The sequence below is a fragment of the Rissa tridactyla genome, chromosome 3 (genome assembly GCF_028500815.1).
Source record: "Rissa tridactyla isolate bRisTri1 chromosome 3, bRisTri1.patW.cur.20221130, whole genome shotgun sequence".
Lineage (NCBI taxonomy): Eukaryota > Metazoa > Chordata > Aves > Charadriiformes > Laridae > Rissa > Rissa tridactyla.
In genome coordinates, this window is record NC_071468.1 from 124,869,600 (window position 1) to 124,892,655 (window position 23,056).

Here is a 23,056-nt window from a genome sequence, read left to right on the forward strand (position 1 = left end):
TTAACTGTAGTGATTTCTATCTCTGAAACCATGTTCCTTAGTTTTTGTGGTCTTATGTAGCTGTCCCAGAATGGCGTTATTTTGGGAAATGGGAGGAAAGGTTTTTTTCAACTTGGTCTTTCCCTTTTCTCGGTACCTTAAATCATCCATCCAGTCCGTTTGGTAGATGTTTATTGTAGGCCACAGTTCAGCAGCATTTTTTGTTTTAATATGCATTAAAGCAAAAATACAATCTCTTCCTCCTTTTACATGCGAACTGTGTTTATTCTGTAGGATGTTATTCACTAAGGACTTCAGTGGCTGTTGCAGTCCCTAATGTGAATAACTGCAGGTATAGAATGGGGAAGGGAGGTACCAAATGGTAGTAACTTGTGCCTTGCCCAAGGTCATACACTGTATCTGTGGCAGAATGTGAAAGATCTTGTATTTCCAAGTCCTCTGGCTCTGCCCCGTATTGTTACGTGATTCTTTCCATTTCATTTTATGGTTACCGGGTGTTTGATCCCCAGAAGTACTAGCTTCTTTGTTTTCAATGTCTGCTTAGATCCCATGCAGTCCATCTTGCAAAGCCTGGAGCAGCAGCACGAAGAGGAGAAGAGATCTGCGCTTGAACGGCAGAGACTGATGTATGAACATGAACTGGAGCAATTGCGAAGGCGATTGTCGCCGGAGAAGCAGCATTTCCGCAGCATGGACAGGTTCTCCTTTCATTCTCCCAGCGCTCAGCAGCGCTTACGGCAGTGGGCGGAGGAGAGGTGGGTAATCAAATCTGACCATCAGGAGTGTTTATTTAAAGTTCTTCAGTGCTAGAGAATTTTGCAAGATGCTAATTGCATTGCACACCTCTGCCAAATTTCTGAGAGGACTCCTGTGGGGGGTTGGGAGGACAGAGCGAAAATATTAGAACGATCAGACCTATAATGCTAGAAAAGATGAGAAGAGTGCCTGCTTTATCGGTAAGGAGAAACTCTGTCCTGATCGGCAACAAATTTGACTAAAGATGAAGTGATGGGAAGAAATTTCGAGACTCTTATACGAGTTTGTTCTTCTGTGGATCATGACTCAGCTGCTGGAAGGTTGTTTTTCCTCTTGATTCAAATCCATCTGTCTGGCCTGGGCAGGCCTTGGCAACAAGAAGAGTGCAGAAAGAAAAGGGAATAAGAGGATGATACTTTGCAAAAACTGTTTCATAACCACAGAGGGGCCACTGTCCTCTTTGCCTCTTCCTAGGCAATTGCAGCGAGGTTATTTACTTCAGCCCCTAAATGATCGTTTCCACTATTACTGTCAAAAAGAGCAGCTGCAGGAGGAAGATGAAACTTACCCTAAAACAAGGAGTGCGGTAAAGACATTGTAATGAGAAAATATGAATCTAATTTATATGGCTAGAGAAGCAACTTTTGAACTAGAAAATATCTGAGACAGCCTAGCAAGATGTTAGCTGTGTGTCTGGAATATTTTGTGGGACCAGATCCCCGTGCTGCACAGCTGGTGCTCTCTCACCAGGAAGGCCAGTGAGCAAGTGGGTCCTGGTGTCTGAATAATGTCTGATGTCTGTTCCATCTGTAAGATGGAACATCTACATCTGTGGTGGGAAAACTCTGGAATAAGCCACGCAAGAGCTGACTGTTCAGCAGATGCATGGCGAAGTCTCCAAAGCCAGCAGCATTCTAGTGTTCATACCGCAAAATTCATACGTGTAATCTCTCTTTTTTTTTTTTCCCCCAGAAGAAATACAATGTAATTCACCTGATTTTTGTGTTAAAAAGCTGAATGTTAAGACTCCTTCCTGTCAAGTGATTGTTTGTCTTGCACTGTTTCAGTACTTAAATGCCATCATTTTTCCTGTTTCCCCCTCCAAATCCCTTTCTTTTAGAGAAGAAATGTTCACCCACAGCCTGAGAAAGCTGCGAGAGCAGATTGTTAAAGCCAATTTGTATGTGAGAGAAGCCAATTTTATCGGAGAGGAACTGGACAAGAGGACGGAGTATAAAGTTACCCTCCAGATCCCAGCTTCAAGCCTTAATGCTAACAGTAAGGTAAGGTAGCCCTAATGGAACTAAAGCCTTGTTCAGTGAGTTTGCCCCTCAACGTTCTTATTTGTTGTATTCTGACCTTAATGGCCTAGATAGTTTGCCATTCCATTCTATATATATTATATATTCTATTAAATATGGCTCTGTTAGCACATGCTACATCCTTATCTTATTTTGTTACCATGAAAATCTTACAATGTGCTAGCTTACTGATAAATGTTTTGGTGCGAGACCTTTCTGCTGGTGTTGTAGTTCACACTTGCTTCTGTTGCAGATAGATAAAATCTGCGCGGGTTAGGTAAGTTTTCTTTCAAGTGTTTCCAAACACCTTGTGGACATTTGGCTTTCCATCGTCCTGGTGAGCTGAGAAAACGCTGCCCGTCCCCATTGTGCAGGGAGGATTTGGATGACTTTTGTTTCAGGCATCTTAGAAATTTTGGAAGGAGGGAACTGAATCCAGACTTCCACGCCTCAGAATGGCTACCTAAGCTGGTATTAGTTCTGTTCTTGAGGTCAGCTCCATATTTGGTGATACTCAGGCCATCGTTAGTACAGTTAGATGTATTTTATTCCAGGATTAGAATTTTTATCAGTTGCTTTAGAAGTTTCTCTCATCTGCTTGTTTTTCCTGCAGTCTCCTGGCACATCTAGAAGGGGGATGGTGAAGAGGGTTAAGCGCCTGCACTAGTTGAAAGTTGCAGACAGTAGTAACCTTAGCTGGAGCTCCAGGCCTGCTTTAACTTGAGGATATTTGTGAAATGCTTAAATGTTCCTATTTCTAACACTTACGTAAGGTGAAAATCCACGGAAACTAGTGCCCGTAGCTGTCATTAGACTTCGCAGTTAAACTGAACACAAATACACTGTGACAGCCGAACTCAGAGTCTGTCACGCTTGAATTTGGTTGCTCAAGCTAGAATAAAAAAGGAGCAAAATCCAGACTTTTCCCAAAGATGTCTCAGTTTTGTTTGGTTTTAAACTAGTTTTTGTTTGTTGTGACATGAATTCCTTGTTGGTATCTCTTTAATTGTTTCACAGAGAGGCGCAATTCTCAGCGAACCTGCTATTCAGGTGAGAAGGAAAGGGAAAGGCAAACAGATCTGGTCACTGGAAAAGCTGGAGAATCGATTGGTAGATATGAGGGATCTTTACCAGGAGTGGAAAGACTGTGAGGAAGACAACCCAGTAAGTAAAAATTACTCCGGTGTTGTGCTGATAGAATTACATCCCTGTTAAATTTTTTGTTTAAAGCAGATGTGAGAAAACCTTCTGGTTTGGGAAGGAGAAGAAGGGAGAGGGGGAGGTAAAGAGATAAATTTTCCTGAGCTTTTGTTTTTCTTAGTACTGAAGCGATCTTCAGTGAATATTCAGGGAATACTGAAGCATTTCGTTAACCCTTATCTTGTCACTTTGATGCTTGTTTGCATGCATAGTTTGGCGATAGAACCAAAGCAGTCAGTAAACACAACAGCAGCTGACGTTCAGGCTGACTTCTCTGAATCTGCCAACGTTAAGGAGAACTTGCTGAGCACCGGCCTTGTACCCGGTCCGCAATAAAATTCAAGTTGCCATTCTTCCTGTGATCTAATCTGACCTCTTGCTTGAGTCCATTTTCCTTTCAGTAGGCTGGTTGTGCAACGCTTTGAAAACCCTTTCGTGAAAAGTTTGTTTTTCTTACATTATTACGACTTTGATTGAAGGTGATGAGAGCTTACTTCAGACGCGCTGATCCGTTCTACGATGAGCAGGAAAACCACAGCCTTATCGGAGTAGCCAATGTTTTTCTTGAGTGCCTGTTCTATGATGTGAAACTACAATATGCTGTTCCAATCATCAATCAGAAGGGAGAGGTTCGTCATTCTTCTATAATCTATCCTTACTCAACTGTTTAATTACAGCCTGTGGACCTTATTACCAGTATATAGTAGATATTTTCCAGTTTCATGTACACAAGCTCTTTGCTAACAATTTGAAATTATGCAAATCCTGTAATACCTTACTGGAGTTGTTTAGACAGCTCTGAAGCCCAGCGTAGTGATTGGGAAAGGAGAAAGCTTTGTGAGCACCTTTTTGAGTGAAGCGGCCCAAAATAACTACTTAGTAGAATGAGTATGAGCTATAGCTCCTCTGGCTTTCACTGACTACCATCAAGAATAGGCTCTTAAATATATAGCGTGATAACAACTCCAAAGGCAGCTAGAGCACACCAGGCAACATTCCCTGTGCTCTGCATCACATCTGCGCTCCTCGGACTCTGAGAGACTGGTGCGAAGGTGGGTGAGATTGCAGTATGCTGTTCCCAGAGTCGCTCTGGTGGCTCATTTCTTTATGTTTTTACAAGAAAGGCTCTTTGATTCTTGCTCCAAAGAATTCTGCATCTGGTAGCGCAAAACAATACACAGGAATAAAATGCTGTCTGTCTGCTTACAGACTGGAAACAGCAGTAGTCGTAGTTACCTGAAAAGGGATGAACCTGCCACTGTTTTCTGGCACACAAGTAATTCCTGTTCCTGTCTTACCAGGTATCAGGTCGTCTCCACGTTGAAGTTGTTCGAGTGAGCGGAGAGATAGACGACAGGTTGGTTGGAGGCGAGGATAGTCCAGACTATTCAAATGAAAATGACACTCAGGAGAGAAAACTTGTCTGCAGGGTGAGTTCCAGAAAGATCCCAACCTCTGAGCAAAGTTCTCTCTTTCCGTCCCAAGTTTTAAAATAAAGCCATCCCTGGTGCGCTGGCTTCTGGGTGTTAGATGTCTCTTTGTAACCTCGTGTGCCATGTTCGCGTCCAGTATTCAGTTACCGAGGCAGAGTCCTGTTTTTGAACTCATTGATTGACTACATGAAACTGTGTTGATGTTTCAGGATTTTTAAAAAAAACAAAACAACCAAACATATAATTTAGCTGTATCCTAATCATTCAGTTGTATATACAGAGTTTAATACTTTTCCTGTATTTGTTTTCATGGTCTTGCGTAATGACCTGGCGCCCAGTGTTTGTCTTGAAGGGCTGCTCTCTGGTCTTTTCTCACAATATTTTGTTTCTTGAGTGGCTAAAGTAATCCAAGAGAACTAGATGGGTTTTGCTTCTTTCTATCTCTGTGATTTATTTTTTTTAAGTCTGCAGGGTGTTTATTAAACTATATTTATTTGTCTGTGCATACAATCTTAGCCCAGACAGTTTTTTGTAGTCTTGGAAGACACGGAAGACCTGCGCACTGGGATTGGAGCTACAATATCTAATTCGAAAGGAGCTACAGAATCTGATAAACTCCCGTTGTTCTGTGAATCATTCTCTCTCAATATTTCTCTCTCTAAATATTCAATATTTTGTGAAATACATGCAGTTGTGTTTATTATTGTTAATAATGAAAAGAAAATTAGTGATAACGATTTACTAGCAGTTCTGTGTTTGTAGTAAAATACAAGATAGGCCAAGCTACAGATAAGATAAGAAAAGAGGGAGGCAAAAAGCACTAGAGGGAGTGGAACCCCAGCTTTCTGGCTTCTGGGCAATACGAACAATTTGGGGGCAATCATACTCCTTTTTGCTTTTTATCCTGTCCCATAAAGCCCCATGTGCTTGCAACAGCAGTAGGGCATTGTGGCAAGAAACGTATTCTCCTGAGGATCTTGAGTGGTGCCTTACCATAGGAATCTAAATCATCAGAACTTAATTTGACAAATGGCAAATAGAAGTTTATTAAATAATATGGTTAATACGATGGCTTTGTTTCGGTCAGAAGGTGTAGTCAAAACATGTTCTATCTATTTGGCCTTGATTTTGAAAAAGAGAGGATTGGCTACTTTTGTATTGTATTTTTCTAGCAGCAAAGGACAAGTAGTATCTTCAGACAAGGATTTTGCAGAAGAAAGGAGCCAGTTTTTATAGAAGCGTGAAATTTTTATTGTATTCCTCTTCAGTTATGAAGGTGTTGTTGCATCTCGCCATTAAAAGTTAACAAAATGTTTTGGTGTGTTTGTAAATTCACACCTTCAGCTTTCGCTCCCGAGAAATATGTGCCTGGTGACATCTAGTGGCGACGTCCAGCTGATGCTGTCTCCAATCTATATCAATGCAGAAATTTGTATTCTGTAAAGTTTTTTGCTCGGCTCCTTTCTTTTTTTGTTATCCTGTGCAGTGGAAGAGAATAAAATAACATTGTTCTAGCAGAAGATTTTTTTTTTAATTCTATGCCTAATGAATAAGTGCTTTTTCTGTGTCTCTCATCTCTTTTTCTAGATTAAAATACTTCAGGCTACAGGTTTGCCACAGCACCTCTCCAACTTTGTGTTCTGCAAATACACGTTCTGGGATCAACTGGAGCCAGTTATTGTTGCACCTGAGGTGGATCCTTCCTTGTCTTCCATCAGCAAGGAGCCACGGTGCATGGTTGTCTTCGATCACTGCAATGTAAATTTTTTTTCTGTTTTGTTAATGAAACTGTAGGCCGAGAAAGCAGGTTTATGCGTCTGCAACAGTTGCCCTTTTGCTCTCATTATTGTACTTTGCGAGGCTGATAGCCTGATTCTGTTTTTTAGTAAGAAGTTGAAACATCTTCAAAGTCCATCTAAGTTTGATTATACTACACGATACAAAAATCACAGAAGGTGAAGGAGTCGATTAATAAAGGAAAGGAATCTGTTCAGCAGAGAGACTTATTTTGGAGTTTACCCACAGTAAAAGTGCTGCTGAGTGTGAATGGAAGAGTGATATTCGTCTGGGTACATTTGACTGCCCGTATCTGAGCTGATCACTCTACACTCTGATGGAGTGGAGAGAAAAAGTCCCAGTCCTGGGACATGATGCCTGTTATCAGGCAAATGTAGATGTTGAAATTAGGTCGTGTATCTTAGAACGGACTATCTCTTCCTATTGACTTTCAAGCAACTGTCTGAGTGAAGGCGTCTTTAATAGAGACATCCAAAGTCAGCTTAGATGAATGCCAGCCAATCACCCAAGTTCTCATCTTGTTCTTTCTATCATTTGTCATTACACTGAGCAATTTCTTCCACTTACATTTGTAAAATAGATACAATACCTTCTGATGAGTTTTGATTTTTCTGATTCTGAACATTAGAACATACGATTTTTAATTTTTTTTGAACCATCGGGTCGGGACTTGGAACGGCATGCAGTCATTTTTAGCTCTTTATAAACTTTAATCTTCAGCTAATCGTGTATCTTTGCCTTACCTCCTGATTTTACAAGCTGAGGTTACAGTTCTTCTTTTCCTCTATATTGTTTCTTGGGGACCAGGGTGACTTTACTACTTGCTTATATGAAAGTCACGGCAGTAAATCTCTAAGTCTTAAGTCGTCGTGTAGCCACAGTCATCAACCGATTTGTCACTTACATACAGGAAGTTTCTGTAAACATTTCCGAAGACTTCATGGAACATCTTTATGATGGTGCTTTGGCGATTGAAGTATATGGGCACAAGCAGAGTGGTGACCGCAAAAATCCAGCCCTGTGGGATTTGGGAATAATTCAAGCCAAAACACGCAGCCTTCGAGACAGGTAAATACGGAAAATAGATCTTTGGTTTCAAATTTTGGAAAATCACTGTCTGACGTCCCCAATTTTGAAGCAGGTTTAGGATAAATAGTAAAATTTTGAACTGAAGACAACTGAACATGTCTTTGAAACTGAATCTATTAAACTATTATAAATGGACTCTGTCTATTGGAAAAACACTATGCGATGTGTCAATAGGCTTTAAAAAAGGGAAAGAGGAGAAATGCCCGTCTCTGTTTCAAAATAAAAGTGGTAGAACTTGAAAGACTTTGAAGTCCCTTTTATTTAGGCAAACTCGAGTGCGTAAGTAGTGTTTTACAAACGAGCAAGCTGATGATTTTCCTTTAGATTTTTGTGCTAGTCTGGGCCAGAAAGAGCTATCCAGTCTAAAACAGTAAGGTGGTTGTTCTGACCGTACGCTGATTTATTTATTTAAGGTCTGACTCCAGTTCATTCTTGGCCATGAAATGCCGTCACTGTAATGCTTCCACTGGAAGAGCTATATTGCTAATTACTTCGACTGGAGTAAATATGCAACAGCATGGTAATTTAGACTGAAGGGGGTTGCTCTTTTGCTTGCAGCTGCTTGTTGGCCCCAAAGTAAACTCAGGAGCATCTTCTTAAATGTAAGGTGGTTTGCACCTCCAATTCAAGGCTCTGCACCTTGTTTTAGTGGCAGTTATTTCTCATTTTACCTCCAGCCTAAGCTTGTGATGAGCATGTTAAGCTATATATAGGGAAGTTTAAAAGAAAAGTCAGGAAAATGTGACAAAGAGGAGATGGAAACAGGAGAATAGTGAGTTACATCTGGCAGCTGAGTAGTAAGTACCTCCTTCCTTTTTAATTTTGAGGTGCTGCAAAAGTGGCCATTTCTTGTGTAAGGTCTTAGAAGAACTGGGGAGAAGGCAGTAGTATGATGACGTTCAGGGAAGTGCCCTGAATCTCGAAAGCTTATGAGACAAAGTCGTATTTCATTCTGCTGTCTTCTGTACAAATCTCATTGCACCGACAACACCTGGCTTCTGGGGCAGTAGTTGAGACCGGAGCTTAAATGTTAGAATCTAGTGGAATTGGTTTTCATATTGGAATAAAGAAAAGGCTTAGTTCTGATGTTTGACTGAAATAGCTGTCAGTAAAATTTACAGGCACTGCACAACTAGTAACGCGGTATAGTCGCACGTGGCGCACCTGTTGAAGTGTTCATTTGCTTCTTCAGTCTGCAGTCTGAGCTAGTGCTTTGGGTTTTCTTCCTTTTGGGGGGAAAAAACAAAAAAGGGAAAAGACAGAAAAGATGTTTTTGACGTGTTTTGCAGGTGGAGTGAAGTAACCCGAAAAGTGGAACTCTGGGTTCAAATTCTAGAGCTGAATGAGAATGGGGAATACTGCCCAGTTGAGGTGACTCCTGCCAAGGACGTGTGCACGGGGGGCATCTTCCAGCTCAGACAGGTAAGGTGGCACGTGCAGGGTTTCAGCTGGGAGAAGAGCCTGCGGAAAGCTAAGAAGCTTCTGTTTTGTATGGTAAAGGGATGGTGTCCAAGGAACTGTCAAGCTTAGACACAAAATATGATCTTGCGTAAAGCAGACATAAAGCGGAAGAACGTGGAGTCCCTCTGTGTTTTGTGACACTGCCAGCGTGCAGAAGCTGGGATGTAAAGGTGATCAAAGCTCACCTGTAATCTCTGTCCTCTGTTCTTTTCCCTGCGCTGTGATAGCGCCTGGTAGAAAGGACATCAGTCTCGACTGAACTTAATTATTTTTTAAAGAGGTCCAGAGTTCCCCTTTATTTGATCCTTCCAGCCAGCCACTCCTTTGTTCTTTGAATTCTACACGCATTAAATTGTTAATGCTTAACGGAGTAGTTAACATTTTTAAATGATAAGCTATTGCTCAGAGAACACTAGGAATTAGTAGAAGTTAGATACAGGCTGCACCTCTGAACTCCCCAACTCCTTTGATTTTTTTTTTTTTAAATTGTTTTTATTATTATTATTTACTTATTTTTTCCCTACGGGTTTTACTGAAGAACAGTTACTTTGCTGCATTGATCACATCCGTGGGTATGAATGTTCAGTCAAGGAGACCAGAGTCAAGAAAAGTTCACTGAATTCCAGTAGCTCATCAAATTAGACTATTTTCTTTCCTCTTTTGTAGGTGGGGAAGAGATCCTATTTTTCGCCTTCAGAAGTATTAAAAATAAAATCCTATAAGTGTATGTTTGGAAAACCCTCCAGAAAAGTAAACTGGGGAGTTGCTAAATGCTGAACTTTTTTTTCTGTAAATACGTAAATCCTTGCAACAGAAGGGGTGTCTGAGACTGCAGTACTCACCACTTTGTTCTTCACAAAATAAACATATACCGTTGCTTTCCAGTGACAGCCAGTAGAGGTCTCTCTGTCACTAAGCTTTCAGCATTTTACAGTCTTTTTTTTTTTTTTCCCCCCCCCGAGTATTTCAAATTGTTCTTTTGGGCAGGGGCAATCTCGACGAATTCAGGTTGAAGTGAGATCTGTGCAGGAATCTGGGACCTTGCCACTGATGGAGGAATCAATATTATCTATCGGCATTGGCTGTGTTCAAATAAAACAAGTCAAGTCACAAAAAGTACCTGAAAATTATCAGGTAAGGGTCGGAATATTTCTTGTCAGCTGTGGCTACTTCCAAGACATGTAAAAGCATAAAGCGATGTCCTAAGTTTGTTGCAGTTGGAGGCAACTCTGTTCATTTCAAGTTTTAGTTTGTTTTGGGGGGATATTTTTTGAACCTACTTCTTAAATGTATAAAGTAATGTCAAGAAGAAGCGTCAGAATTACTTTGGTGGTGGTTTTAGCAATTATTCAAGATAGTTATATTTTTCAGAAAGTGTTGTGGAACATCTTCCTCTTATTCAAAAAACATTTTCTATGGAAAAAATAATATTTGTAAGATTACCTTCTGTCTCTCTTCTGGTTTGGGGTTTGTTTTTTTTCCTATCCTTAAAAGCAGCACAGCCTTAACGCACCATTCAAAGAAGAAAAGAAAATGCCGAAGTTTCTAAAATTTGAGTCTCTCCGGTAGATTTTACTTCAAATATTAGATACGGGAGAAATTTTAAGGAAGTAGCCAAACTGAAATAAATCAATGGAACATATATTCAGATAGTGTTGAGTTACAAGTGTTAGAATTATATGAGTTGTTGGCCCATAGTATGTGTGGGCCAGTTATTTGACAACTTCAGAAGTGCTGCATCTCATCTTAAAGTGCAAGTAATATAGATCTATCTTTAGGGATTGTCTTTCTGAGACGCTTCTATCACTTTCCAGTGCAGTTTGACTTCCCCCCCCCCACAACAGCTAAATTAAAATTCAGTCACTCCTCTGCGTTAGCAAGCCAAAATCTGGTGCAACAGAACGAGCAAGTCTCTCGACTTGCTTGATTAGCTGCCCTGCTTGAGACAAGGCCAACTAAATGTCAAGTAGTTTTTGGGACATCTCCCAGCTTTCCATAATGTTTATCCTGTTGACAGAGTATGATTCAATGTGTGTCTGCCTCCGTTTTTTTGCTTAATCAGTATTGTTTTTCCCTTTGTGCGGTCTGAAGCAGTTGGGTTGTGTGTTGTCTCCTAACCTCAGCGATCCCTTGCCCCTCGTGTCAGGAGCACAGAAAGGGGAATTTTTTCCACCTTTGCAGAGATGTCACTTTTCCGCAGCATCCAAGGTGGATTATTGCTTTTATTCCCCATTATGCTACTGGTAGTGACTGTGCCTGCGAGCTGTCTAGAATGATAGAATCTTCGTGGTTGGAAAGGACCTTTGAGATCATCAAGTCCAACCATACACACACCAAAAAAAACCCCTGCAGTCTCTGTCACTAGAGCATGCCCTGAAGTGCCACATCTAGACGTTTCTTAAACACCTCTAGGGATGGTGACTCAACCCCCTCCCTGGGCAGGCTGTTCCAGTGCCTGACCACTCTTTCAGTAAAGGAATTCCTCCTGATATCTAACCTAAACCTCCCCTGCCGCAGCTTCAGCCCATTTCCTCTGGTCCTGTCATTATTCCCCTGGGAGAAGAGGCCAACCCCCACCTCTCTCCACCCTCCTTTCAGGGAGTTGTAGAGGGCAATGAGGTCTCCCCTCAGCCTCCTCTTCTCCAAGCTAAACATGCCCAGCTCCCTCAGCCTCTCCTCATATGCCCTGGTCTCCAGACCCCTCACCAGCCTGGTAGCTCTCCTCTGGACACGCTCCAGCACCTCAATGTCCCTCTTGTACAGAGGGGCCCAGACCTGAACACAGCACTCGAGGTGAGGCCTCACCAGTGCCGAGTACAGAGGCACCATCACTTCCCTGCTCCTGCTGGCCACGCTGTTCCTGATACAAGCCAGCATGCTGTTGGCCTTCTTGGCCACCTGGGCACACTGCTGGCTCATGTGAAGCTGGCCGTCCACCAGCACCCCCAGGTCCTTTTCTGCCGGGCAGCTTTCCAGCCACTCTGCCCCAAGCCTGTAGCGCTGCTTGGGGTTGTTGTGACCGAAATGCAGGACCCGGCACTTGGCCTTAAGTCTACCTGCCCTTCATCACAGCAGCCCCCGATACCCACGTCCTATAGCACAAGTAAACTTTTGTTTCTGTCCTTCTCCTGCACGGAGCGAGTTTCATAAGTGACTCGTCTCTCCTGAGACAGAATGATCGATTCTTGCAAACTTTATGTGAAAGCTGTTACACACCCACAACATACACATGCCCCGTTCAGCCTGTTTCATAAGGGAATAACTCCCAGGTGGGCGTTTGGTTTGTCTCACCCTGTCTCTTCCCCAGGGAATTTCTCATCTGTTGACCAATTTCAGCCATACCTGACAGAGCTGGCAATCCCCAAAATCCAGTGTTCTCTCAAGGAGAAAGATTTAAGCTCCACTTGAGAGAGAGACTAGTGGGTTGTGTCTGACACTGATAACCCACGTGGGTAAGGGCTATTGAAAACCATGCTTTATTAGTCCTTACAATAGCCTCCTGACTTGAACACCTGGATTTTTAGTCCCCTTGATCGCATTTCTCTGTCTCAAGTAAATCACTGTCAGTGGAATGTGAAAGATTTTCTAAAGACGTTGAACTTCTCTATGGCTTTTTAATTTTAGCTTAGCTAAGTTTTCTGCTTTCATTATGAAGATACAAAAGTAGACTCCAGTGGCTTGTTATTACTTAAATAGGTAAGTGGTAACTCGGTGAGGGCTGGAGGCCTCATTGCTTTTCCATTCACTGTGCAGGAGTGGCAGCTCCGCTTCTGCTCCTTGTAAGTGGCTCTGCTTGTGATGCCTGTCGCGAATGAAAGGTGGTGTCTCCCAGCAGAAACTAACGGAATTTGAAAGGTCAAAGGTCTGCATCGCAACTCCTGGTGTGGGAGACAGAGTTATTCTACCTCCCCAACTGTTGGCCTAGGTGGTTATGGTTTTTCTCCTCTAAATGCTCCAGCAAGCTTACCTCGGATCCTTTATGCCAGACTTTGATTTTTCAGCGCTTGCTGTAACATTCCTACTTCACTCTTACAGGTAAAACAGCACATTTTTCTTTACTGCCCAGGATCAAAGCATTTCAAGTTGTTTCACTAGAACTCCTCTCTCTTTCCTAGGGCAATTTAAGTATTCCACTTGCTTCCAATTATAAAGACTTCTCGTAGCTGTGTTTCTGTGAAATTTTTCCATGGTAATTCTTGGATTGTTCTAGTTTGTGTCTATATGAGCTGATAGCAGCAAATCTTGGGGATGTCAGTGTGTTTTAATTCTACGATGATACCGTTGCTAAGCTCAGACTTTTATGTAAGACTGCTAATATTGCTTAAAATAGCTACATGTGTTGCATTCAGTGTGTTTCCTGCTATGAAAAAAAAGTAATTACGTGTGTTTGCATGTTTTGGCCTAGGAAGAAGAGGATGAAATGGACAGTTATCAGGTAAAAATTTTGAATTCTCTCTTTTTACAAACTCAGACGTTTTCAGATTGAAACATATTAGAGGAGGAACAGCACATTGTATTTGCTGTACTGGTTGGATAGATAGAAAGCCTGACTTCTGAAGAGACTAAAAGCTTAAGAATCGCATAGATTGTTATGCTACAAAGCCATACGGTGAAGTGGAGAGGTGGAAGGCAAAGAACAAGATGCCTCAATGTGTATTTTCAAACAAGATCCAATCGTTTTTCGTCTGTGGTGTTTTGGGGGAAGGAATCTTCCTTCTTGCCCAACTATGGCTAAATTGAGATTGTCCTCATTAGAAACAAGAGTAGGCATGGCAGTGTTGAAGGTACAGTCAAAATACTTGCTTCGTGCCATTCCATATTACAAATGTGCTATGCTTGTGGGAGCTGGAGTACCCTGCAGAGTGATCGACCCTTGGGCAAGCAAAGGGGATTCTCTTCCTGGAGCCCTAAGACAGTGTGTGGCAGTGATAAAACTACTGAAATCAGCACACTGTTTTTTTAAAAATGGACGTAACGTCACAGTAACGTGAGCCTCAAAGGGGAACTGATGAAGTACCATATCTGTGATATGTTTTTCATCATCTTCTTGAATACCTTTAACAAAAGCACATCGTCGTCATTATAGATCTCAACTTTTTTATAATGTGAGCAACCAAAGATTTAGGTTTAATGCTCTCTGGCAGATTCCAGCATACTTGTTGGGGCTCTGCAGGTCAGCAGTGCAACTGTGGTTTATAGTCTTGCATCCACCCATTTTTCTTGACAAAGTATTTGTTATAGTTTTATGTGGAATGAATCTGAGCTGCCGTTGCCATCAAAGAGGCTTGCCTGAAGGCATCCCAGAGCTGATAGCTCATCGTTGTGGCACCCAACATGCTGCGTGTAAAGTATCGTTCATAATTTCTGAGCATTTCTACACCAGAGACAAACGGTGTAGAATGTTCTTAAGGGTACTGAAGTGGTTTTTTTGAAGGGACACGAGCACTTAAGAAAAAGTATTTTTAAAGGCTCAGTTGCGCATTTCGTAACTGGGGACAGTGGCACGATGCGGAGTGGGGATGGATTCCTAATAGGAGGCTGCTAAACACAGCGTGTGAGTGGTGTGGCATGGATAAGGACTGGGGTTTCCACCTTTGCCACAAGGTCGTGGTTAGTGAGTTTTAGGGTAGTTCAGGGGCAAAGATCTATAAAGCGAAGTTTGTTCAGCTGGGTGGTACAGAATAACAACTAGAAGAAAGGCTAAGAGAACTGGGGTTGGTTTGCCTCGAGAAGAAAAGGCTTGGGTGGGATGTTGTCAATGTGTGTAAATGGGAAGGGGTAAAGAAAACAGAGCCAGGCTCTTCTCAGTGGTATCCAGTGAACGGACAAGAGGCAATGAGTCTCCACTTTGCATAAGAAACCTTTTTTTTTTTCTTTCTTTTTTTTTTCTTTTTTGTGGAGTTTCCATTCTTGGAGATAGTCCAATCCCAACTGGACATAGCCCTGAGCAAGCTGCCGTGGTTGACCCTGCTTTTGGGCACAGAGCAGGGTGGGACTCTACAATCTCTGGAGGTCCCTTCTAACCTCAGCTCTTCTGAGTTTCTGTTTAAGTCGTCCTGACAAGAGCGAAGTGATTTTTTTGGAGGTCTGCTCTGTCTGTCTTATCTGCGTCTTGGGTACAGGATGAGCAGAAGGGTTGAGGAAATGTGTAAGTCACAAATAGGAAACCTTGGCTTTCCTGGATCGATATTTAACATGACTGCTTTCCTCTTTACAGGATAGGGATTTGGAGAGGCTCCGTCGGAAGTGGCTGTGTGCCTTAACGAAGCGTCAGGAGTATCTTGATCAGCAATTGCAAAAACTGGTTGGGAAGCCTGGTAAGCAAAATACTATTAAAGGTAACAATAGAGATAGCTTGAGACACATGCGCACACGCTTCTTATCTTAATATATTGTAAAATTTAGACAGGAAGTTAATGGAGAGTTGACTCTTGGAGCTCACCAGTAATTTGCTTTCAGTGAAAATAAAGTTAGAGAAGCCTATATAAAATTGTTCACCATTCTTGTGTACTGTGTGTTTCTTCTTTGTGCGCTGAATTTCTGAGTCGAGTGGGTTTTACTCTATTATGCATGGTATAAGATCATCCACGCGTGATAAAGGCAGTGAGTAAGAAATGCTTTCCGTTGTCCTGACTGACATCCTGCTTCCCCAGATAAAACAGAAGATGATGCAGATCGGGAGGCACAGCTTTTAGAGATGAGGCTAACGCTCACTGAAGAAAGGAATGCCGTCATGGTTCCTTCTGCTGGCAGTGGCATCCCTGGAGCTCCAGCGGAGTGGTAGGAACATACATTGCCATACGCAAGAACGAATGTAAAAATGATGCATGGCCTGTTCCTGGCTTGGATTGTTGCCATTTTTTTGCTTTCCTTAATCTGCCCTCTGAACACTGTATGAGCAAAGTCGTTACAATTAGGCCTCTTGCTAAAATTATTTTATTAGGCTGTGTATCTGAAATTCAGAAATGCTATTTAGTAAACGATGCTATTATTGATCAGAGTGTAATTATGACCTTCTCAAAAAACGGAATCAATATTTATTACCACTGCACTTACCATTTAAAAAAATTAGCTAATATGTTAATTACCTAGTTCATTCACTTAAAAGGCTGCTCCGTCATAATAAAACTGCATCTACAGGAGCATTTTGTTGTGCTCCTGGTTTGAGCGCAAAGTCTGTTTAGTCAGCAAGTGTTACGTGTAATTTTCTAAACATTAAAAATAGTAGACTACGCTAGACTGAGATGGCCGTCCTGTAGCCGCTGGGAGTAACAACTGCAGATAAGGAAGCAAAGTTGTTTCACTTCAAACCTCTTGCCTTCAGTCGCTTTCAACTGTCTGAATTTTTTTTCTGAGCAAACCTCTAGCAGTATTTATGGATAGAATTGAGTGTCGTGGAGTTTTGAGCTGAAGTTGTTAAAGCCAGTACTTCTGAAACACAAAAATGGCGAATGCTTGTTGGAAACACGGCAACTTGCCCGTCAAAGTGTTTGGCTAGGTTTGAAACCAGTGGAGCTGCAGGAAACTTACTTGAGGAAGAACCTGGTTTGAACACGTTTGCACCAGAGGAAATGTTTAGTGTGATTAAGGCACCTTATAGATGATGTAAGACTCCACCCTGCTCTTGTTCGCCGTGAAGTTCAAGTCCAAGTTCGTCATGAGATGGCCACAGCCCTCTTTCACAGCTAAGATCGCAACAAGGAGTCTTGAAGTCTTTTGTGCTTCTTGTTACATTTTTAGTACCTTATTAACGTTGTGTAGCCGCGGAATATTCCTTTTTAAAACCAAAACACCACCTGTGTTACCTCTTCCATGGTATGAAAGATGCCTTAAATGGGAGCTTTGACTCTTAAATACGTGTGTTTTGTAAGCAGGAGTAATAACTGTGTAGTGTGGCAGCATGAATGTTAGTTTAAAAACTTTGACACCGGATTTTGTGATTCTCACTCTGCTGCCTTCACTGCCATCACTAATGCAGAGGGTTTGCATTTAATAAATGTGGGTGTCAGAGTAAATAAACGTAATTTTGCTATTAGCATTTCAGAGGGAGAAAACATTTCTGAAAGCGGAGGTCAAAGAATGTAATAATTTTAAGAGAGCTGGTATAAAAGAAGGGCCAATTTAGTTGAACCTCTCCGATTCTGCAACAGTAAATTAAAATGAAGCTGTTTGCCAAGGTTATCAGTGGTCTGGCTTAAAATCGCAGTTGTACTGAATGTGATGTACTGCGGGCTTGTGTCGCAAGGTACGTGTGCTTGGTAAATGGGCCGTACTTTAAATGCCGCCATTGTCCCTGTCTTGCTTTTTAGGACTCCTGTGCCTGGTATGGAAACACACATTCCTGTTATTTTCCTTGACTTGAATGGTAAGTGGTTCTTAAAATGACAGAGTACATTGAAACAAACTTTGTACAAACGATGACATTATAGAATTTAAGCGAGCTAATAAAATGAAGAAATGGCCTGGAATGGCAGGTGGATTAATTGGAGAGTGCACATTTTTCACTTAAACGTATTGTTTAACGTTTCAAAACGCACAGCATTATATATGGAAGGAGCCATAGGTTTTACTAATCCCATAAGTAAAATAAGTAAAAATAAAAATAAGTAAAATAGAAATAGTAAAATGAGTACACCTAAGGGAGTGAACAGCAAAAGCCAGCGTAAAGAAAAAATTGTTGTTGGGAATTTTTTTCAGAAGTCTCACAAGGATATAGCACTGATTTATATCCTCTAATTTCTTTACCGGTGAGTTAGAAGAAAATGTGAAGTCACTGGTAATAACGTCTTGTCCTAGCGGCCAGCCCAGCCTAAACCACAACATGTCTGAATATCAAAAAAACCTGGCATGATAAGCTCAAGTTAGTTTTACAGAGTGTGATTCTGTGTGTTTCTGTAAACAACGTATGTTTCAGTGCATCCCAACACAAGATCCAGTTTGAACAATGTATTTGGCTTCAATTTCCCATCTTTGGTAGAAGAATCTGACAAGAAAGAGGGAAACCCCAGAGTAGTCCAGGGAGCCAACGGTGCCTAATGAGTTCAACAAGTCCTTGTTAAGATGTTTAAAAGAGGGTTAACACTTGGATTAGAAGCATCAGGTGAGAGTGGTGACATTCTGCCGGCTGTGAGGAGGTCTTTGCTGCAATGCTGTTTACATTGATGGTTTGCTCACCTCCCAAAGCACGTTGGTGCATCAAATGGCCTCAGAGGGGGGCAGGTTAATAATTCATTCATGGTGAGGGACTCGAGCCAGAACAGGTTGAGCTTCTTCTCAAAATCCAGATTAAGGATTCGTTTAATCATGATCTAAAAGTACTGTATTTTCACTTGCTCAACCAGCAGCTTATCTTCGTTTTTAAAAAAGCAGAACACCTAACTAGTGCCAAATGAGCGGTGTGCTCAGTATGGTTGAGCAGTAGAGCTGAAAACATACCTGTGGGCAAGGAAGGGGGTGTTTTCTACTGGGGGAGATTCCCTGCACAATAGAGGACTTTATACGGCACGCTTGAGTCTGTGTCCCCAAACCTTGGTGCACGCTTTCTGTATAAAATTGGGATTCTTTTTGAAGTGGAACAACGCGGGGAGCTTTTCTTTTGTAGGTAGAGTGTAGGTAGCCAAGCCGGGAAGTTAGTGATGAAAATGTAAATTCAGGACTTGGCGGATGTTTTGCTTTGTGTCTCCTCACCTTCTGCATTCCCTTTTGTTTCTAGCTGATGACTTCAGTTCCCAAGATAACCTCGATGACCCAGAAGCGGGTGGATGGGACGCTACTCTTGTTGCAGAAGAGGAGGAGGAGTTCTTTGAACTGCAGATTGTGAAGCATCACGATAGTGAGGTGAGCAGAGATGGAGACCAGTATGTCGTTTAGGCGTCTTAATTGTTCTCTTTATATAGGCAGATGTGAAAATAATGCGTCAAAGACAGCATACGAAGGATACAACGCTTGTTTCTTATATGACTGACTTTGTGTTTTCAAGGAATATTGCTAGGAGTATAACCGCGATTTGAAAAATAATAAAACTCAAGGATCTTCCTTCATCTAAATCCAGGCATTACAAAAGCTGGAGATTCTGAGTTCATGTTTAAAAAAACAAAAATAAAAACAAAACCAAAAAAAAACCCCTGAGCAAATTAGAGGTCGGAAGCCCCCAGCTGAAAAACCAATCATAACTGTTGGTACGATTAACATATTTACCTCTGCATCATTACGTTCCTTATACTCCATTTTGCCACATAGCTCATAGTTTTACAGCTTTACAATTGTTGGTTGATAATTTTTGCTATTAAGTTTAGAATCTCTGATTTATTTTTTTTTTCCTTGAAATTTTGCTCCTTACTCTGAAACTTACTTATATTTTTAGAGGAGCTTTACTCCTGATGGTTTGGGTAGATTTTTTTTGTTCCATTTTGTTTTTAAAGCCTGGAAAGATGGCTACCAGGCAGTTTTTCTTATGGCTTGAAGATAAACCCTTTAAATCTTCAGTAATACTTATATTTTAACAATTAAAAAGATAAATTCCATCTTTTGCTGTATTGCTAGAAATGTTTCACCAAAGTTATTTCTCAAATACAGACGGGAGAGTTTCTGGGGTGTGATGGAAGATTTTCACTGCAATCTCTGTTGCTCTCTGGTTTAGCTTAATAAATTAGGCCAAATAATCCTGTGGTTCTGCATATTTTATGATTTATTTGCAATGATCCTGGGTATTCGAAGATCTTTTTTTTTCAAGAGGAAATGTTCCAGAGTTCGAGCAAGTTGGCATTTTTAATCCCAACGTCTTCATTTGGCAAACTAATCTTGATTTTTAAATGGCCTCTTCTGAAGTGCAGGAATTTTTCTTCGTAGGGAGTGAAATGGAGAAGCTGACTCTCAAAATTTATGTATTATGTATTTTTGTTAATTATGCTTAATTAATTACAGTTAATTATACACCTAATTATGCTTATTAGAGGATACATTTTTTTCCTTTGCAGGTGAAAGCAGAAGCCTCGTGGGATTCCACAGTCCACGACTGTATCCAGCTCAGTAAAGGAACCGCAGCAGACGAAAGAGTTTACCTTATTGTGAGAGCCACCGTCCAGCTCAGCCATCCCGCAGAAATGCAATTAGTGTTACGCAAGCGCATTTGTGTTAATGTGTACGGCAGACAGGTATATCTTCTGTAATCCTTCATGCTTTCACTCTGCCCCATGTCTATCACTGCTTGAAGAGGGGACGGCTCTGATTTGTGCAATACGAACTATGACTATTTTCTTGTATCTACCTTTCTCTCTCCCTTAACAAGGCCAAGTGCAAGGTCCTGCACCTGGGTCGGGGCAATCCCCAGCACAAATTCAGGCTGGGAGGAGAGTGGCTGGAGAGCAGCCCAGAGGAGAAGGACTTGGGGGTGCTGGTGGGTGAGAAGCTCCACAGGAGCCGGCACCGTGCGCTGGCAGCCCAGAAACCCCCCGCAGCCTGGGCTGCATCCCCAGCAGCGTGGGCAGCAGGGCGAGGGGGGGATTCTGCCCCTCTGCTGCGCTCGGGGGAGACCCCCCTGCAGTGCTACCTCCAGCGCTGGGGCCTCGGCACAGGAGAGACACGGAGCTGTTGGAGCGGGGCCAGAGGAGGCCCCGGAGATGCCGGGAGGGCTGGAGCCCCTCTGCTGGGAGGACAGGCTGAGAGAGCTGGGGGGGTTCAGCCTGGAGAAGAGAAGGCTCCGCGGAGACCTTCCAGCCCCTGCCAGTCCCTCAGGGGGCTCCAGGAAAGCTGGGGAGGGACTTTGGAGCAGGGAGGGGAGCCGTGGGACGAGGGGCAATGGCTTTAAACTGAAAGAGGGGAGATTGAGATGAGCTATTGGGAAGAAATTCTTTGGTGTGAGGGGGTGAGCCCCTGGCCCCGGTTGTCCAGAGAAGCTGTGGCTGCCCCATCCCTGGAGGGGTTCAAGGCCAGGTTGGCCGGGGCTTGGAGCAACCTGGGCTGGTGGGAGGTGTCCCTGCCCAGGGCAGGGGGTGGAACGAGATTATCTTTAAGGTCCCTTCCAACCTGAACCATTCTGTGATTCTATGAATTGGCATGCATCGAGACTTTAAGGTGCCAAGTAATTTTCATAGTATCTTATATATTGTGGATGGTAATACCGCTTTTTTTAAAAGGCTCAGTGACAGCTCTGAGAGATTCATAGAATCATAGAAATCAGTATTATTTGTATTAACTGCTAAGCGCTTTATCCCCAATCACAGGAAAAGCTAGAAAGAGAAACTTGTGTGTTTCCCTACTCTTACAGTGTGTTCACACGTTACTGCTAGCCATTTCTATTCATGCATACAGATATTTAGAGATAAATTAGCGATAGTTGGAGCCGAGGTCCCCTTTTGTAATTTGTTAAAGTTAATCACTCTTGGTCTTTTATGTTTTCCAGTTGGCTTGTGCTCGTACAATAATGTGCAGGTGAGAGCAGGAAGTTTGATAAATGGAAAGGAGAAGGTTGTCATTTCATTTGCAGCATCGTGTCCTGAAAAACATTTAATTCTTGAGGAAGATGGTGAGGAAGAGTTTGTTCAGCATTGCCTCGGAATCCAGCTTCCCCGAGGAGTGATAATGACAAAGCAGAAAGCCTGAATTGTTATTCTGTTTGCGCATCTGTAGTTAAAATCTGAAGCAAGAGCCGAAGAGGTGTGGTCACACCCAGAAACCCTGTAGCCAACTCTAAACTGCTTTTAGTGCTAGGAACAGAAGAACTACAGTTCTCGGTGCTTCCATCAGGCAAAAGCTTTTTCTCAGGAAGGGAACAGTGAATTTTTTGTCATGTAGACTGGAAGAGTGTATTCAATAGATAAATTGAGCGTGCCAATAATTACAGTTGTGTTAAGTCTTCATCAGTTCTGTTTTCTGCAGATTTAGTGAATGATGTTTTTTGCTTTTATTTGACACGGAAGCTTTGGGTTTCTTGCTAGGTTTCTAAAAATCCTCGTCAATAACCTTTCCCGGGTGTTCGTCTCAGCAGCATCTTTGAATGACTCATCTCTGCATTAATTCAACAGTCCGGTTCTTAACCCCGCAAGGCGCCAAGTCAGCATAAACAATGACCATGCCCCCTTAAATCATTCTTCATAACGATCTCTTTGGTCAAGAATTTAATGCCTGTACTTGTCAATATTCAAGACAAGTCACCTAGGGCTCTAGCAAAAAAAAAAAAACAAAACAAAAAAAAAACCAAAAACCCACCTCTAGAACTAGCAAATGCTTTGCGTGCTGGTTAAGTGGTCACCTTGCAATGAAGTTAATCCTTTTTCTGTATCCAAAATACAGATAAGCAAATGATTTCTCTCCAAGTTAAAATTTTTGACTCTTACGTATTTATTGCCTAGTCTTTAGGGTTTGGATTTCTTTCATTGTAAACTATATTTACTTCAGTTGAAATATGTTAAACCATGTTTTCCTTAAAGCAAGAAATATTTTCCTCTGATGTTTTTTTTTTTTTTGTTTTGCCTCCCCCCCAGGGTTTTGCACAGAGTTTCCTCCGAAGAATGTCTCACCGAAGTTCTATTCCTGGCTGTGGTATCACTTTTGAGATAGTCTCAAATATTCCAGAGGTGAATAAGAAATCAGAGTATCTGAAATTGGCTAAGAGCCTCTAACTTTCTGATTTTTCCCTTATTTTGAGCATGCTGGCTCTTGCCTCTGCAAGCATAAACTATGGCTCTTATAGAAGATTAAGCATATTCCTTTACATGCTGTGACTTCGCAGCAACCGATGTCTTACCAGTGTCACTGTGTGTTTTGTTGAGTGAGCATCTATTTTCTCAGGTCCTTGAAGAAACGTTTTAAAGAGAGAGAAAAAGGGGAGTAAAGATGGGTAGGTGAAGTGCCTTACGTAGGGAGCATGAGAATATGTGAAAAATAAAAAATACGCATTTTCTAAGTAATGTCTTTATGCAACTCTTGATTCCTGAGCGTGTTCTCAGTTAGATGCTAATCCTTTCCTTCCAAACAGATGCTCTATCAGAGCACTTGTAAAAACATTAACACATGAAGAGC

The 23,056-nt window shown here is 41.9% G+C and overlaps 1 protein-coding gene across 5 annotated transcripts in view; it reads left to right on the forward strand.

The window, feature by feature from the left end:
- KIF13B (kinesin family member 13B) overlaps positions 1-23,056 on the forward strand; it is a 140,648-nt gene that overhangs the window by 85,012 nt on the left and 32,580 nt on the right. For all 5 annotated transcript variants that reach the window (XM_054196577.1, XM_054196579.1, XM_054196578.1 and 2 more), the window contains 16 exons: positions 545-755; positions 1,877-2,039; positions 3,075-3,221; positions 3,737-3,886; positions 4,559-4,687; positions 6,278-6,448; positions 7,398-7,555; positions 8,866-8,998; positions 10,025-10,171; positions 13,443-13,472; positions 15,255-15,354; positions 15,691-15,817; positions 17,347-17,402; positions 18,750-18,874; positions 20,014-20,190; positions 22,519-22,611. In XM_054196577.1, coding sequence (XP_054052552.1) covers positions 545-755; positions 1,877-2,039; positions 3,075-3,221; positions 3,737-3,886; positions 4,559-4,687; positions 6,278-6,448; positions 7,398-7,555; positions 8,866-8,998; positions 10,025-10,171; positions 13,443-13,472; positions 15,255-15,354; positions 15,691-15,817; positions 17,347-17,402; positions 18,750-18,874; positions 20,014-20,190; positions 22,519-22,611 — 2,117 coding nt within the window. The remainder of the gene's footprint in view (positions 1-544; positions 756-1,876; positions 2,040-3,074; positions 3,222-3,736; positions 3,887-4,558; positions 4,688-6,277; positions 6,449-7,397; positions 7,556-8,865; positions 8,999-10,024; positions 10,172-13,442; positions 13,473-15,254; positions 15,355-15,690; positions 15,818-17,346; positions 17,403-18,749; positions 18,875-20,013; positions 20,191-22,518; positions 22,612-23,056) is intronic.